We start from the raw sequence: 18,952 nt of genomic DNA, 5'->3' as shown, positions 1-18,952 counted from the left end.
CCAGTTTGTTTGGAGATGAGTGATCTTTGCTATCCCAAAAGAGGGCTTATGTTAAGTGAATTTTCATTATAAAGAACATTGTTTTGAATTTTCAAACGTGTGTGTGTCTGAAATTGTATCTGTGCATTTTTGGGAGGATTCTACCAGAGAGCTCGACAGAACATGGACAAGGATTGATCACAACATCATGCAAATCTTATAACATTCCAAATTACATCTATAGTTTTCTAAATGTTTTTCAACATTAACTCAATTTATAAATTATGCATATAGAGAACAAATCTTATAAAGAGCATCAAAATTTGTTTCAACCCAACCAGTACCAATTTAATCTAAATTTATTAACTTATAAAACACCTCTTGATATAATTATGTTGATTATACATATTTATCTACACTAATATTGTTAACACAATTGTAATAGCACAATTATTCTAATTCTAGGAAGGAAAAGAGAAATTTTCTTTTCATTTTTCATGTCACTATAAATCCCAACGTTATCAGTCTATTCTTTCTTTTCTGTTTCCTTTTCATCTATGGAGCCTCCTTGGTTTTCATTTTCCTCACCTTTCCCCCTCATTATGTATTCTGTATAATCTTTATATGCCAACTTCATTTCTATTTTCTTTTCACCAGTGGTTTCCAGGAGACGATTTTTACAATTGTGAAGACAATCTCTTCACAATTTTGTTCAACAACTCTGCTCTATCACAAGAAGGGAATTATGACAGAAACCTTTACCACCATCAGGACATTCAAACAGTTTCTCTCCTGTATGAGTCCTCTGGTGTTTCATCAGGTTGGAACTCTGATTGAAGCATTTCCCACAATCAGGACATTCAAAGGGTTTCTCTCCTGTGTGAGTCCTCTGGTGTGTCACCAGGCTGGAATTATGACTAAAACTTTTCCCACAATCAGGACATTCAAAGGGTTTCTCTCCTGTGTGAGTCCTCTGGTGTGTCACCAGGTTGGAATTATCACTAAAACTTTTTCCACAGTCAGGACATTCAAAGGGTTTCTCTCCTGTATGAGTCCTCTGGTGTTGTACCAGGTGGGAACTTTGACTAAAACTTTTTCCACAGTCACGACATTCAAAGGGTTTCTCTCCTGTGTGAGTCCTCTGGTGTTTCACCAGGCTGGAACTCTGACTAAAACTTTTCCTACAGTCTGGGCATTCAAAGGGTTTCTCTCCTGTGTGAGTCCTCTGGTGTTTCAAAAGACTGGAATTATGACTAAATTTTTTCCCACAGTCAGAACATTCAAAGGGTTTCTCTCCTGTGTGAGTCCTCTGGTGATGCACCAAGGTGGAATTATCACTAAAACCTTTCCCACAGTCAGGACATTCAAATGGTTTCTCTCCTGTGTGAGTCCTGTGGTGTGCCACTAGGCTGGAATTACGACTAAAACTTTTCCCACAGTCAGGACATTCAAAGGGTTTCTCTCCTGTGTGAGTCCTCTGGTGATTCAAAAGGCTGGCATTATGACTAAAACTTTTCCCACAGTCAGGACATTCAAAGCGTTTCTCTCCTGTGTGAGTTCTCTGGTGATTCAAAAGGCTGGAACTCTGACTAAATCTTTTCCCACAGTCAGAACATTCAAAGGGTTTCTCTCCTGTATGTGTCCTCTGGTGTTTCATCAGGCTGGAACTCTGACTAAAACCTTTCCCACAGTCAGGACATTCAAAAGGTTGCTCTCCTGTGTGAATCCTCTGGTGTTGCACCAGGTTGGAACTCCAGCTAAATCTTTTCCTACAGTCAGGACATTCAAAGGATTTCTCTCCTGTGTGAGTCCTCTGGTGACGCACCAGGATGGAATTATCACTAAAACCTTTCCCACAATCAGGACATTCAAAGGGTTTCTCTCCTGTGTGAGTCCTATGGTGTGTCACCAGGCTGGAATTACGACTAAATCTTTTCCCACAGTCAGGACATTCAAAGGGTTTCTCTCCTGTGTGAGTCCTCTGGTGATTCACAAGGCTGGAATTATGACTAAATCTTTTTCCACAGTCAAGACATTCAAAGGGTTTCTCTCCTGTGTGAGTCCTCTGGTGATTCAAAAGGCTAGAACTATCACTAAATCTTTTCCCACAGTCAGGACATTCAAATGGTTTCTCTCCTGTGTGAGACCTTTGGTGTTTCACCAGGCTGGAGCTCTGACTAAAACTTTTCCCACAGTCAGGACATTCAAAGGGTTTCTCTCCTGTGTGCGTCCTCTGGTGTTGCACCAGGTTGGAACTCCAACTAAATCTTTTCCCACAGTCAGGACATTCAAAGGGTTTCTCTCCTGTGTGAACACCCTGGTGTCTCATGACTGAAATTATGACTAAATTCTTTACAGTCAGCACATTCAAATGTTTTATCTTTGCGAGTCTTGAGTGCTTCACCAGACTGTAATTCTCTCTTTGAAACCTTTCTCACAGATATGATGTTCAAATTCTTTTATTCTTGTGTGTGTGTCCTTTAGTGTCTCATGACCTGAGAATTTCTAAAGAAACATTTATACAATATGCACAGTCATGTTTTCTCCCTCATGTGTGTCTTCTGGTATTCCACCATGTTACCATGCTCACTAAAGAACTTAGCACATTGGGAGCACATTTGTGGCTTCCATCTTATGTGGTTGCCTCCATGAATCACGAGGGAGATGTTCTGACCAGTTTTTGCTACATTGAGATAGTGTGTATGGCTTTTCTCCTGTCTAGCTCCTTGTTACATAAACAGCTGTGATTTGGAATCTCTTCTTTTTTCACAATAGGCAAATTTATGTCCCATTTCCACAGCTGAGGTCACAAAAAATATGGAAAATGACCTGTTTACTGTTGCTTTCATTCAAGCCATTTTCTTCCTCAGAGGGAGAGGGCTGCATTCCTGTCTGATCTACGTGATTTTAATATTGACTTTTTCCTCCCCACTGACTTCCAGATAGTTCCCTTTTTTGCTGATTGAAAAATAATCTGCTTTGACTTTTCATATAACTGGGTGGTGGAGAATTGTATACTTTTCTGAAAGAAATTTTAAATATTTTTTGCTTGATTTTCTTCCCTTTTTAGTGTTGGTTCTTATTTACAATTGTCCCGAGTGCTCTTATTGCCATCCTCTTTCTCTGTAAGATTCAAAGAAAAGTAGAACTTTAATTGTTTATAAAATAGAGATGATGTGAAAAAAGAAAAAAAGTATATATTACAATGAAAAACCGAATATACCCCAGTACTAATCGCTTACATTATTTATGATTCATAGAAGACTACTGAGATCTATGTTCTAATATCCATTCAAATTGTTTAATTGGGTCAATCAAGCATTCTTAGCAATGCAAAGGACTATCATCAAATATATCTTGAAGTTCTGGGGATAGATTATATAATCGTAGATACTGTGCTTCCCCGAAAATAAGACAGGGGCCCGTCTTGTGGTGGGACCCAATTTGGGGGTGGTAGGGAGGACGGAGCAGAGTAGCGCAGCAGTGGGGTGCGAGACATGTATCTTACCGGTACTGGAGTTTGGCAACTCTGTGTGTCTCTCAGCTGGTTTCTTTACAGAAAAAACATTTGCTTGATCCTATCTTTTGAACTTTGTACTGTGTTTTTGGACTGTGAACCTCAGAGTTTCCTTGTGGACTTTGGATTTAACTATTGGGCTAGGCTTTTGCTTTTGGAAATCTGGACATGGGTATCATTACTTCTCTCTTTGCCTCATTGTCAGCTAAGACTTATTTTTTGCAGCTTGGGAATCTAGACTGGGAGTTGGGGCAGAGCTTCACTAGCACCATTGGTGCTTCATTTGACAAGTTGATAAGTGAGCAAACAGACACTACTTATTGACTCAGCCTTCCATCCTTCCGAGGTGGGTAAAATGAGGATCCAGATTGTGGGGGCAATATACTGGCTCTGTTAAAAATGCTATTGCTAACATGTTGTAAGCCGCCCTGAGTCTAAGGAGAAGGGCGGCATGAATTTTTAAAATAAATAATAAATAAAAATAATAATTTCAGTGAATGACGTTGGGAATGGGAACTCATTGTTTGTTTGTTTGTTTGGACAAAGCTCGCAGGAAGAGCCAACACTGCAAGAGACAAACTTAAGATACAGTATATAAGAATCTTGATAGATTTGAACACTATCAAATGAAATTCAGTGGAGAAAAAAAGGAGACTGTACACTTAAGTCAAGAAAAATCAAATGGCAAAGTACAGAATAGGAACAACTTGGCTCAATAGCAGTAACTGTGAAATGGAACTTGAAGTCCTACCATACTGAACTGTCTGTCTGTCTGTCTGTCTGTCTGTCTGTCTGTCTGTCTGTCTGTCTGTCTGTCTGTCTGTCTGTCTGTCTGTCTGTCTGCCTGCCTGCCTGCCTGCCTGCCTGCCTACCTACCTACCTACCTACCTACCTACCTATCTATCTATCTATCTATCTATCTATCTATCTATCTATCTATTTGATTTCTATACCGCCCCTCTCCGTAGACTCGGGGCGGCTCACAACACAATAAAACTATTCATGACAAATCTAATAATTTAAAAACATTTTTTAAAAACCCCATTATTAAGCATACATATTAAGCATACATGCAAAAGAGAAGGCTCTTCCCCTGGGACCCGCCAAACGACATTGTTTAGTCGACGGGACCCGGAGAAGGCCAACTCTGTGGGACCTAATTGGTCGGCAGAATGAATCTGAACAATCAAATTAAAAAAGCCAATTCTGTGATGCAGTGGCCACAAAAGCTAATGCAATCCTAGGCTGCCTTAACAGAGGGCTAGAATGAAGATCATGTGAAGTGTTAGTTTAATACTTTGATAAGATCACACTTGGATTACTGCAACTAGTTTTACTTGCCATATTTTTTAAAAAGAAAAGTTTAGAGACACTATAAAGAGTGCAGAGAAGACAATACGGGGCTGAAGGCTAAAACATATAAAGAAGTGTTGCAGGCATAGTTCCCTCTAAGCTGAGCAGTGAGCAATCGCTCACTTAAAAATCATCATCAACTCAGAGTTTTCCAAACCTGCCCAGAAGCTGAGAGGGAAAGAGTCAGAGGGAAGGAGAGAGAGAGGAAGAGAGAGAAACAGATAGAAAAAAGAGAGGAAGGAAAAGAAAAAGAAAAGGAGTAAGGAAGAGAGAAAGAAAATCAAAATCTAGTTTGAAACTAGCTCAACTATTTAAGTGGCATTTTGATATTGATAGAGTTGCCCTATTATGAGCTCACTGTTATAGACACACAGTACAGTATTTTATTTTGAAATTCTGAGGCAAAACAGGGTGGGTTTTTTATTTGTTTGTTTGTTTGTTTATTTATTATTTCTGTGCCGCCCAGTCCCAAAGGGACTGCCGCTCAGACACTATACTTTTCCGCCCACCCCCCAAAAAAATTAGAGGGAACACTGGTTGCAGGAATGGAGTATGTCTAGTCTAGTTAAATGAAGGACTAGGGGTGACATGATAGCAATGTTCCAATTGTTGAGGGATCAAGAAGGGAGTCAATTTATTTTGCAATCCACCAGAAGGCAAGACAAGAAACAGTGGATGGAAACTAATCCAGGAGAAAGGCAGCCTACAATTTAGGAGTATTTTCCTGATACTGAGAACAACTAACCAATTGCCTGAAATGGCATTGGGTCTCCTGCTTGAGCAGGGTGTCAAAATATAAGACCCACAAGGTTCCTTCCAACTGTCACAAACCCCCAGTGATGGAGCACCCACAACCTCTGCAGGGAAGCCATTCCCAAAAAAATCAACCTTAACTTGAAAGAGACTTTTTCAATCTTCCCACCATTAGAAAATTGCAACCACCAGTTTCACAGCGTGCAGCACCAGTGGGCTTAAATGTGGGCAGGAGAGGAACCTGCAGCAGCTGACACGCTTCAGCCCGATTGCTTCTCTGCTTCCAGGCCGTGGAGGAAATCAAACAGCCCAACTTGCTCCTGGACTCTCCCCCCACCTGCCCTCAACTCACCTTCCACCTGCATCTTTGATCCTCGGAAGAGCACAAAAGCCGCTCTGCACCCCGCCTTTCTCCCATGAGTCTTCCGGAAGAGGAAGTTCTGCGTTTCTTCTCTCCTCCGATCTTTTCTAGCAATTCTGTACTCGATGGTTTTAACACCTCTACTATGCACGTTTCAGGCACAGATGTTGCATATCTGACAGCTATCTCTTGATAGCGGCAGAAAAACGCTCTTGTCCCATTTCTGCCTAAGACGTTTGCAAGATGCTTTCACTGTATAAATGCGGTCACATTGTTTTTCACTTCTAGCAACTGACCTTTGCAAGTGAGCCTAGTGAAACGTGATGCCAGTTAGCTTATCAAGACTAGATATGTTCTAAGCCCTAATTTTATTTTTCTGTTTTAAATTTTTTTTAATTGAATTTAAAACAAACCAACAGACAAAATATACAGATACACAAGACCAACATACAAAATAAGGGGTAGAATGGGGAATTATTTCCCCCTAAATTTATTTTTTAAAGAAAATATATTTATTTTATTTATTTGTCAAAACATGTACACGATAACAGGTATAAACATAAAAGAAAAATAGGTATAGGTAAATTTGGACCATAGGACACAGAAGGAACGATGGTGCGCTTATGAAAGGTTTGAAGCCAACTGTAGACAGTCTAAGGTTAAAGTTTTTGGGGTTTGGGAAAGAAACACAGAATCAGGTAGTGCATTCCAGGCACTGATCACTCTGTTACTGAAGTCGTACTTTCTGCAGTCATATTTGGAGCAGTTTGTATTTGAATCGATTGTGTGCTTGTGTATTATTGTGGTTGAAGCTGAAGAAATCATTGACAAATAGGACATTGTGATAGATGATTTTATGAATTACATTTAGGTCATATCAAAGGTGACAAAGTTCTAGGGCCTAGGCTATCTGAGCCCAAAATTTCAAGTCTTCCTGCTCTTTCTCTGTCTGTTCTCTCTGCCTGTTCGCTGTTATTAGCTGTGTTCTGCTGTTGTTTGTGGACATATGCTTTGAAGAAGCTGAAATGCTGTACAAGTTGGTTTCTGTGAGTAATTGAACTAAGATAGTTGTATCAATGTACTAGTAAGATACTAGTTTATTGTATGTATAGTAGACAGTAGTAGTAGTATAAAGAAGTATATATATTTTTCCACAACTTCCTACTGCTGCTGTGTTTCATTGAAGACTTCAACTCCATTTCTACTGGTCTGTGACTGGCTGGATGGCTGGTTGGGTGGGTGGGCTGGCTGGACTGGCTTGCTGCTTGGGCACAAACAGACTAGTTTCTGCAAATGCAAGCTCTGATAGGGTTGGAACTGTGTGGGTGGGTTTGGACAGTAGTTTTGTATTTAGTTTTTCTGTGAGTGACATGTTTCCAACTATTTTCTTCCTCCAAGGGGTTAGCTCTAATAGAAGTTGCTTGTTCATGTGTGTGTTCAATTTGCACGTGCTTCTTTTCATGAGGTTTAGAGTTTCTCATTTTGTTGAGTTTCAGGAGTTTTCTCTAGGTCATTCATTCATTCATTCAAATCTATATTCTGCCCACTCCCTGAGGGCTCAGGGTGTCTTACAATGAATTATAAACAATATAAATTATCAGATTAAAACATCTCATCATACAGTGGTACCTCGTCTTACGAACTTAATTCGTTCCGTGAGGAGGTTCGTAAGAAGAAAAGTTCATAAGATGAAACAATGTTTCCCATAGGAATCAATATAAAAGTGAATAATAGGTGCAAGTCCCTTAGGAAAAAGGTTTTTTTTTAAAAAGCAGCAAGCGGACGAAGCTGAGGCGAACGGAGTGGGGGGAGGGGCAGTATTTGGCTGGGCAACAGGGATTCCCTGGCTGGGCCCTTGGTAAGGCAGAACTCAGCTGAGCATCGGGAATTAGTCCTTTTCGACGGAGAATTACTCATCTGTTGGGGGGGAAATTGCTCTAGGGAAATCGCAGGAATCTAACTTACAATGTGATGTTCGCTGTAGAATAGTGTTATACAGAGAGCTATAATTAGTAATAATTACACAAATCTTATAACATAACAAGATCGATATTTAAACCCTTTTCACTCTGTTTCAATTCTCTTCATATCTCTATTCATCAAAATCTAATTCAAACCAACATATAAAATATATATTTTTATATAAAACGCTTTACAAATAATAGTTATGCAAGTCTTATTATATTCCAAATTACATCTATATTTTTCTAAATCTTTTTCAACATTAACTGAATTTATAAATTATTCATCTTTCATACAGAGAGACCAAATCTTATGAAGAGCATCAAAATTTAATTCAATCCGTTTTTTTGTGTTTTTTTGTATGAAGAGGCCACCTGTGGTTGGGTGGTAACTTGGAACGCAAAATTTAATTCAATCCAACATATACCAATTTAATCCGGCCATCTGGAATCAGTCCCCCCCCCCCCGGAGATTCGTACAGCCCCCACCCTCCTTGCCTTCCATAAGAGTCTCAAGACTCATTTATGTCACCAAGCTTGGGGCTATTAGACTTCTGCCCCTGGTCAATGAAAGTTATGCAAATTAATGGATTGAATGGGTATGAGTGTTTTTATGGTCTTTAGGGTTTTTACATTATTAATTATTGATTGGATTCAGGATGTTATATATTGTTCTTTTATATGTTGTAAGCTGCCCCGAATCCTTGGAGAGGGGCGGGATAAAAGTCCAATTAATAAATTAGTTTATTAATTTATTACTTTATTTATAATTTATTTATTAATTAGTAAATTAATAAATAAAATGAAGGACCCATAACCAAGGCAGAATTTCAACAAACAGCAAGTATCTGCAAGCAAAAATAAGAGAAGCAAAGGCCCAACATGAACAATACCTTGCAATGAAAGTCAACAACAATAAAAAAAGCTTCTTCCAGCACATAAACAAGAAGAAAATCAAGGAAACACTCGCTACACTAAAAAATGAAGACGGTAAAGAAATCATAGATAACAGAAATAAAGCACAGCTTTATGAACACCTACTTTGCATTGGTTTTCACACAAAAAGAAACTAGCAACCAATTAACCGGCAACACAGCTGCAAAAAACAGCCCCGGAACTTGAACTCAACATAAATAAAAAAACAATAAGGGACCAGTTGTGGGAGCTCAATGAGTACAAATCGCCAGGACTAGATGGACTACACCCCAGAGTCCTAAAGGAACTGGCAGACACCATCACAGAACCACTACTCCTTGTCTACCAAAGATCCTGGAACACAGGAATCCTAATGGAAGATTGGAAACAAGCCGATGTAGTCCACATCCACAAAAAAGGAAAAAAGATAGACCCATACAAATATGGACCTGTTCTGTCTGGGTCACTCCGGAAGCTATGACCAACCCCAAAAGATAAGCCAGACACACCGGTAGAATCGAAACACAGTTTTATACTGGCAAAGAGAAAAGAAGCCAACAGAAAATGTCCTTACAAATCAGGAAAACACTGGAACTCCAAATAGATACATGAAGGCAATTGTTCATACAGAAACACAGGATCCTTAATGCCAAGACGAGGCTGTTGAGATAACAGACATACACCTCCCACGGGTCTTCAAGACTGCTGGGCCACGAGCCAGGAACAGAAACGCTGAGAGACAATGCAGATAACAGCAACTCCACTCTGATAACACTCCATGCTGCCGAAAGAGTTTGCCTGCCTTATAAACCCTTCCCTGCTAATGAGGACCACACCCAACCCCCTGGTGTTCCTCATTCAACGCTGATAATATTTCTTCAATTGATTCCTCCTTTGATCTATGCGTCTCTGTCGCATACTAATGATAGCTTGTGCTTTGTCATCCAATGACTCCAGAGACTCCAGAGACTCCAAGCTACTGGCTTGAGAGAGCCCCTCCCCAAGGCTCCCAGGCCTTTCTTCCTCATCACTTTCCTCTCTGCTGTCATCCTCCCCCGGGCATGGAGCCAGCAGAGATGCAGCTGGTCTTTCATCTGACTCAGGCTGAACCACTGGACCAATCAATCTGACTTCTATACCTGGAAAAATACTGGAAAAAATAATTAAAAAATAGCTTTGCCACTACCTAGAAACAAACAAGATAATAGCCAACAGGCAAAGTGGGTTTGTCAGAAACAAATCATGCCAAACCAATCTCATATCATTTTTCAATACCATAAACCAAATCAGTAGACCAACACAACGCAGTAGTCCTAATATACTTGGATTTCAGTAAAACTTTTGATAAACTAAATCACAATCTCCTAATCCACAAATTAGAAAAAAAATGGGGTAGATTATAACACATGTAGATGGATAAACAGCTGGCTGACAAACCGCACCCAACGAGTTCTCCTCAATGGCTCCAAATCCACATGGAAGTACCACAGGGTTCAGTCCTGGGCCCTGTTCTTTTCAACATTTTCATTAATGACCTAGATGAGGGAATAGAGGGGGAACTAATCAAATTTGCAGATAACACCAAGCTGGCAGGGGTAGCCAGCATCTTAGAGGATAGGCTCAAATACAGAAAGACTAACACTGTGCAGCCAAACCAACAAAATGATGTTCAATGTCGAGAAAAGTAAAGTCTTTCACCTACGTAAAAAAAAAAACCTAGACACAAATACTGATAGAAACATAGAAGATTGATGGCAGAAAAATACCTCATGGTCCATCTAATCTGTCCTTATACTATTTCCTGTATATTATCCTGGTCAGACCAAACCTGGAATATTGCATCCAGTTCTGGTCACCACACTTCAAAAGAGACATAGAAATTCTGGAAAAGGTGCAGGGGTTGCTGGAACTGGGCATGGATGGTCTAGTGAAAAGAAGGGCCAAGGGGGACATGATAGCAGTATACAGGTACATGAGGGGTTGCCAAAGAGAGGAGGGGGTCACACTATTTTTCAGGGCACCAGAGGGCTAGACGAAGAACAATGGAGGGAAACTAACCAAGGAAAGATTCAGCCTGGAAATAAGGAAGAACTTCCTGACGGTCAGAGAGATCAACCAGTGGAATGGCCTGCCAGTGGAGGTTATGAACGCCCCAACTCTCAACATATTCAAGAAGAGATTGGACTGCCATCTGACTGGGGTGGTGTAGGGTTTCCTGCTTGAGCAAGGGGTTGGACTTGATGACCTGCAGGGTTCGTTTCAACTCAACTCAACTCAACTCAACCCAACCCAACCCAACCCAACTAGCTAGCTAACTAACTAACTAACTAACTAACTAACTAACTAACTAACTAACTAACTATTTATTTATTCATTCATTCATTCATTCATTCATTCATTCATTTATTAGATTTGCACGCCGCCCTTCTCCGAAAACTCGGGGTGGCTCACAGAATAAGCATAAAAACACAGCGTACAAGACAAATCTAATATATTTAAAAAGTACAACTAAAAACCCTATATGTTAGTTATACAATCCAATCACACCATGCATCACATTTATTGGCCTGACGACCAAGATCTAATAACCCCAGGCCTGGCGACATAGGTGACTCTTAAGACTCTTGCAGAAGGCGAGGAGGGTGGGGGCAGTACGAATCTCTGGGGGAGCTGATTTCAGATATAATATAATAAATCTAATTTTATTAAATAATAAATTAATTTTAAAAAATTATAAAATACCTCTTGACATATATTATGTTGATTAATTATACATACATATCTACACTAATATTGTTAACACAATTGTAATATGTCTGGGATAAACATATATCCATTGTAAGATAAAATACAGGAAATAGTATAAGGGCAGACTAGATGGACCATGAGGTCTTTTTCTGCCGTCAGAAAAATTTATTCTTAGTTTTTCCTAATCTCTTCTCCCTATTACTCCTCTTATATTTAAATTGCTTCCTCTGGAACCAATTATCCCGTCTTGTAAATCCCAGTGAAATCAGCAGCAAATGTTCAGAAGGATCCCATTTCATCCAAAATGGAACAATCCCATTCCATCCAAAACATCAAAATCAGATGTTCCAGACATGGGCAGATTTATGAATCCCCCCACCCCACCCACTGAAAATTTTGACTGGCCTGCATTTTGGACCACAAAATTGAGGTTTCTCTCCAGTGTGAGTCCTGAGGTGTTTCATCAGGCTGGAACTCTGATTAAAACCTTTCCCACAGTCAGGTCATTCTAAAGGGCACTCTCGTGTGTGAGTCCTCTGGTGTTTCACCAGGTTGGAATTATCACTAAAGCTTTTCTCACAGTCAGGACATTCAAAGGGTTTCTCTCCTGTGTGAATCCTTTGGTGTTTCACCAGGCTGGAATTCTGACTAAAACTTTTCCCACAGTCAGGACATTCAAAGGGTTTCTCTCCTGTATGAGTCCTGTGATGTTCCACCAAGCTGGAATTATGACTAAAACTTTTCCCACAGTCCGGACATTCAAAGGGTTTCTCTCCTGTATGAGTCCTCTGGTGTTGCAATAGGTTGGAATTATCACTAAAACATTTCCCACAGTTAGGACATTCAAAGGGTTTCTTTCCTGTATGAATCCTCTGGTGTGTCACCAGGTGGGAACTCCAACGAAAACTTTTCCCACAGTCAGGACATTCAAAGGGTTTCTCTCCTGTATGAGTCCTCTGGTGTTGCAATAGGTTGGAATTATCACTAAAACATTTCCCACAGTTAGGACACTCAAAGGGTTTCTTTCCTGTATGAATCCTCTGGTGTGTCACCAGGTGGGAACTCCAACGAAAACTTTTCCCACAGTCAGGACATTCAAAGGGTTTCTCTCCTGTATGAATCTTCTGGTGTTGCACCAGGCTGGAACTCTGACTAAAACTTTTCCCACAATCAGGACATTCAAAGGGTTTCTCTCCTGTGTGAGTCCTCTGGTGTGTCACCAGGTTGGAATTATTACTAAAACTTTTTCCACAGTCAGGACATTCAAAGGGTTTATCTCCGGTATGAGTCCTCTGGCGTTGTACTAGGTGGGAACTTTGACTAAAACTTTTTCCACAGTCAGGACATTCAAATGGTTTCTCTCCTGTGTGAGTCCTGTGGTGTGCCACTAGGCTGGAATTACGACTAAAACTTTTCCCACAATCAGGACATTCAAAGGGTTTCTCTCCTGTGTGAGTCCTCTGGTGATTCAAAAGGCTGGAACTCTGACTAAATCTTTTCCTACAGTCAGGACATTCAAAGGATTTCTCTCCTGTGTGAGTCCTCTGGTGACGCACCAGGATGGAATTATCACTAAAACCTTTCCCACAATCAGGACATTCAAAGGGTTTCTCTCCTGTGTGAGTCCTCTGGTGATTCACAAGGCTGGAATTATGACTAAATCTTTTTCCACAGTCAAGACATTCAAAGGGTTTCTCTCCTGTGTGAGTACTCTGGTGATTCAAAAGGCTAGAACTATCACTAAATCTTTTCCCACAATCAGGACATCCAAAAGGTTTCTCCCCTGTGTGAGACCTTTGGTGTTTCACCAGGCTGGAGCTCTGACTAAAACTTTTCCCACAGTCAGGACATTCAAAGGGTTTCTCTCCTGTGTGCGTCCTCTGGTGTTGCACCAGGTTGGAACTCCAACTAAATCTTTTCCCACAGTCAGGACATTCAAAGGGTTTCTCTCCTGTGTGAACATCCTGGTGTCTCATGACTGAAATTATGACTAAATTCTTTACAGTCAGCACATTCAAATGTTTTATCTTTGCGAGTCTTGAGTGCTTCACCAGACTGTAATTCTCTCTTTGAAACCTTTCTCACAGATATGATGTTCAAATCCTTTTATTCTTGTGTGTGTGTCCTTTAGTGTCTCATGACCTGAGAATTTCTAAAGAAACATTTATACAATCTGCACAGTCATATATTTTCTCCCTCGTGTGTGTCTTCTGGTATTCCACCATGTTGCCATGCTCACTAAAGAACTTAGCACATTGGGAGCACATTTGTGGCTTCCATCTTATGTGGTTGCCTCCATGAATCACGAGGGAGCTGTTCTGACCAGTTTTTGCTACATTGAGATAGTGTGTATGGCTTTTCTCCTGTCTAGCTCCTTGTTACATAAACAGCTGTGATTTGGAATCTCTTCTTTTTTCACAATAGGCAAATTTATGTCCCATTTCCACAGCTGAGGTCACAAAAAATATGGACAATGACCTGTTTACTGTTGCTTTCATTCAAGCCATTTTCTTCCTCAGAGGGAGAGGACTGCATTCCTGTCTGATCTACGTGATTTTAATATTGACTTTTTCCTCCCCACTGACTTCCAGATAGTTCCCTTTTTTGCTGATTGAAAAATAATCTGCTTTGACTTTTCATATAACTGGGTGGTGGAGAATTGTATACTTTTCTGAAAGAAATTTAAAATATTTTTTGCTTGGTTTTCTTCCCTTTTTAGTGTTGCTTGTTATTTACAATTGTCCAGAGTGCTCTTATTGCCATCCTCTTTCTCTGTAAGATTCAAAGAAAAGTAGAACTTTAATTGTTTATAAAATAGAGATGATGTGAAAAAAGAAAAAAAGTATGTTACAATGAAAAACCGAATATACCCCAGTACTAATCGCTTACATTATTTATGATTCATAGAAGACTACTGAGATCCATGTTCTAATATCCATTCAAATTGTTTAATTGGGTCAATCAAGCATTCTTAGCAATGCAAAGGACTATCATCAAATATATATTGAAGTGCTGGGGATAGATTATATAATTGTAGATACTGTGCTTCCCCGAAAATAAGACAGGGGCCCGTCTTGTGGTGGGACCCAATTTGGGGGTGGTAGGGAGGACGGAGCAGAGTAGCGCAGCAGAGGGGTGCGAGACATGTATCTTACCGGTACTGGAGTTTGGCAACTCTGTGTGTCTCTGAGCTGGTTTCTTTACAGAAAAAACATTTGCTTGATCCTATCTTTTGAACTTTGTACTGTGTTTTTGGACTGTGAACCTCAGAGTTTCCTTGTGGACTTTGGATTTAACTATTGGGCTAGGCTTTTGCTTTTGGAAATCTGGACATGGGTATCATTACTTCACTCTTTGCCTCATTGTCAGCTAAGACCTATTTTTTACAGCTTGGGAATCTAAACTGGGAGCTGGGGCAGAGCTTCACTAGCACCATTGGTGCTTCATTTGACAAGTTGATAAGTGAGCAAACAGACACTACTTATTGACTCAGCCTTCCATCCTTTCGAGGTGGGTAAAATGAGGATCCAGATTGTGGGGGCAATATGCTGGCTCTGTTAAAAATGCTATTGCTAACATGTTGTAAGCCGCCCTGAGTCTAAGGAGAAGGGCGGCATAATTTTTTAAAATAAATAATAAATAAAAATAATAATTTCAGTGAATGACGTTGGGAATGGGAATTCGTTGTTTGTTTGTTTGGAGAAAGCTCGCAGGAAGAGCCAACACTCCAAGAGACAAACTTAAGATATATAAGAATCTTGATAGATTTGAACACTATCAAATGAAATTCAGTTGAGAAAAAAAAGGAGACTGTACACTTAAGTCAAGAAAAATCAAATGGCAAAGTACAAAATAGGAACAACTTGGCTCAATAGCAGTAACTGTGAAATGGAACTTGAAGTCCTACCATACTGAACTGTCTGTCTGTCTGTCTGTCTGTCTGTCTATCTATCTATCTATCTATCTATCTATCTATCTATCTATCTATCTATCTATCTATCTATCTATCTATCTATCTATCTATATCTATATCTATATCTATATATCTATCTATATCTATATCTATATCTATATCTATATATATATATATATTAGATTTGTGTGCTGCCCCTCTCCGTAGACTCGGGGCGGCTCACAACACAATAAAACTATTCATGACAAATCTAATAATTTAAAAACATTTTTAAAAACCCCATTATTAAGCATACATACATATAAACATACCATACATAAATTGTATAGGCCCGGGGGAGATATCACAATTCACCCATGCCTGGCGGCAAAGGTGGGTTTTAAGGAGTTTACGAAAGGCAAGGAGCATGGGGGCAGTTCTAATCTCCGGGGGGAGCTGGTTCCAGACAGTCGGGGCTGCAACAGAGAAGGCTCTTCCCCTGGGACCCGCCAGACGACATTGTTTAGTCGACAGGACCCGGAGAAGGCCAACTCTGTGGGACCTAATTGGTCGGCAGAATGAATCTGAACAATCAAATTAAAAAAGCCAATACTGTGATGCAGTATTGCACAAAAGCTAATGCAGTATTGCAGTATTGCACAGAAGCTAATGCAATCCTAGGCTGCCTTAACAGAGGGCTAGAATGAAGATCATGTGAAGTGTTAATTTAATACTTTGGTAAGTTCACACTTGGATTACTGCAACTAGTTTTCATTGCCATATTTTTTTTTTAAAAAAAGTTTAGAGACACTATAAAGAGTGCAGAGAAGACAATACGGGGCTGAAGGCTAAAACATATAAAGAAGTGTTGCAGGCATAGTTCCCTCTAAGCTGAGCAGTGAGCAATCGCTCACTTAAAAATCATCATCAACTCAGAGTTTTCCAAACCTGCCCAGAAGTCGAGAGGGAAAGAGTGAGAGGGAAGGAGAGAGAGAGAAAGAGAGAAAGAGAGAGAAACAGATAGAAAAAAGAGAGGAAGGAAAAGAGAAAGAAAAAGAATGGGAGTAAGGAAGAGAGAAAGAAAATCAAAATCTAGTTTGAAACTAGCTCAACTATTTAAGTGGCATTTTGATATTGATAGAGTTGCCCTATTATGAGCTCACTGTTATGGACACACAGTACAGTATTTTATTTTGAAATTCTCTGAGGCAAAACAGGGTGGGTTTTTTATTTGTTTGTTTGTTTATTTATTATTTCTGTGCCGCCCAGTCCCAAAGGGACTGCCGCTCAGACACTATACTTTTCCGCCCCCCCCCCAAAAAAAAATTAGAGGGAACACTGGTTGCAGGAATGGAGTATGTCTAGTCTAGTTAAATGAAGGACTAGGGGTGACATGATAGCAATGTTCCAATTGTTGAGGGATCAAGAAGGGAGTCAATTTATTTTGCAATCCACCAGAAGGCAAGACAAGAAACAGTGGATGGAAACTAATCCAGGAGAAAGGCAGCCTACAATTTAGGAGTATTTTCCTGATACTGAGAACAACTAACCAATTGCCTGAAATGGCATTGGGTCTCCTGCTTGAGCAGGGTGTCAAAATATAAGACCCACAAGGTTCCTTCCAACTGTCACAAACCCCCAGTGATGGAGCACCCACAACCTCTGCAGGGAAGCCATTCCCAAAAAATCAACCTTAACTTGAAAGAGACTTTTTCAATCTTCCCACCATTAGAAAATTGCAACCACCAGTTTCACAGCGTGCAGCACCAGTGGGCTTAAATGTGGGCAGGAGAGGAACCTGCAGCAGCTGACACGCTTCAGCCCGATTGCTTCTCTGCTTCCAGGCCGTGGAGGAAATCAAACAGCCCAACTTGCTCCCGGACTCTCCCCCCACCTGCCCTCAACTCACCTTCCACCTGCATCTTTGATCCTCGGAAGAGCACAAAAGCCGCTCTGCACCCCGCCTTTCTCCCATGAGTCTTCCGGAAGAGGAAGTTCTGCGTTTCTTCTCTCCTCCGATCTTTTCTAGCAATTCTGTACTCGATGGTTTTAACACCTCTACTATGCACGTTTCAGGCACAGATGTTGCATATCTGACAGCTATCTCTTGATAGCGGCAGAAAAACGCTCTTGTCCCATTTGTGCCTAAGACGTTTGCAAGATGCTTTCACTGTATAAATGCGGTCACATTGTTTTTCACTTCTAGCAACTGACCTTTGCAAGTGAGCCTAGTGAAACGTGATGCCAGTTAGCTTATCAAGATTAGATATGTTCTAAGCCCTAATTTTATTTTTCTGTTTTAAATTTTTTTTAATTGAATTTAAAACAAACCAACAGACAAAATATACAGATACACAAGACCAACATACAAAATAAGGGGTAGAATGGGGAATTATTTCCCCCTAAATTTATTTTTTAAAGAAAATATATTTATTTTATTTATTTGTCAAAACATGTACACGATAACAGGTATAAACATAAAAGAAAAATAGGTATAGGTAAATTTGGACCATAGGACACAGCAGGAACGATGGTGCGCTTATGAAAGGTTTGAAGCCAACTGTAGACAGTCTAAGGTTAAAGTTTTTGGGGTTTGGGAAAGAAACACAGAATCAGGTAGTGCATTCCAGGCACTGATCACTCTGTTACTGAAGTCGTACTTTCTGCAGTCATATTTGGAGCAGTTTGTATTTGAATCGATTGTGTGCTTGTGTATTATTGTGGTTGAAGCTGAAGAAATCATTGACAAATAGGACATTGTGGTAGATGATTTTATGAATTACATTTAGGTCATATCAAAGGTGACAAAGTTCTAGGCTATCTGAGCCCAAAATTTCAAGTCTTCCTGCTCTTTCTCTGTCTGTTCTCTCTGCCTGTTCGCTGTTGTTAGCTGTGTTCTGCTGTTGTTTGTGGAAATATGCTTTGAAGAAGCTGAAATGCTGTACAAGTTGGTTTCTGTGAGTAATTGAACTAAGATAGTTGTATCAATGTACTAGTAAGATACTAGTTTATTGTATGTATAGTAGACAGTAGTAGTAGTATAAAGAAGTATATATATTTTTCCACAACTTCCTACTGCTGCTGTGTTTCATTGAAGACTTCAACTCCATTTCTACTGGTCTGTGACTGGCTGGATGGCTGGTTGGGTGGGTGGGCGGGCTGGCTGGCTGGACTGGCTTGCTGCTTGGGCACAAACAGACTAGTTTCTGCAAATGCAAGCTCTGATAGGGTTGGAACTGTGTGGGTGGGTTTGGACAGTAGTTTTGTATTTAGTTTTTCTGTGAGTGACATGTTTCCAACTATTTTCTTCCTCCAAGGGGTTAGCTCTAATAGAAGTTGCTTGTTCATGTGTGTGTTCAATTTGCACGTGCTTCTTTTCATGAGGTTTAGAGTTTCTCATTTTGTTGAGTTTCAGGAGTTTTCTCTAGGTCATTCATTCATTCATTCATTCAAATTTATATTCTGCCCACTCC

General features: G+C 40.1%; 1 protein-coding gene across 1 annotated transcript; it reads right to left on the bottom strand.

The window, feature by feature from the left end:
• Positions 1-322: 322 nt before the first annotated feature.
• Positions 323-17,464, bottom strand: LOC139160002 (zinc finger protein 850-like). Its single transcript, XM_070737493.1, has 3 exons — positions 17,389-17,464; positions 12,107-14,359; positions 323-2,303 (listed from the first exon to the last, which is right to left on the bottom strand). The coding sequence occupies exons 2-3, from the start codon at positions 13,561-13,563 to the stop codon at positions 692-694; spliced, it is 3,069 nt and encodes a 1,022-aa protein (XP_070593594.1). The 5' UTR covers positions 13,564-14,359; positions 17,389-17,464; the 3' UTR covers positions 323-691.
• Positions 17,465-18,952: the final 1,488 nt, after the last annotated feature.

The sequence above is a fragment of the Erythrolamprus reginae genome, chromosome 2, assembly GCF_031021105.1.
Source record: "Erythrolamprus reginae isolate rEryReg1 chromosome 2, rEryReg1.hap1, whole genome shotgun sequence".
NCBI lineage: Eukaryota > Metazoa > Chordata > Lepidosauria > Squamata > Dipsadidae > Erythrolamprus > Erythrolamprus reginae.
This window is presented reverse-complemented; position numbering and strand designations above follow the sequence as displayed.

Bases quoted from the DNA above. Each gene is read 5' to 3' on its own strand.
- LOC139160002 (XM_070737493.1), bottom strand. From the start codon at position 13,563: ATGAGACACCAGGATGTTCACACAGGAGAGAAACCCTTTGAATGTCCT. The intron at 2,304-12,106 runs GTGCCCTTTAGA...TTCAGTCATGAG, and splicing joins CAGAGGACTCACACACGAGA to ACACCAGGGTGTTCACACAG.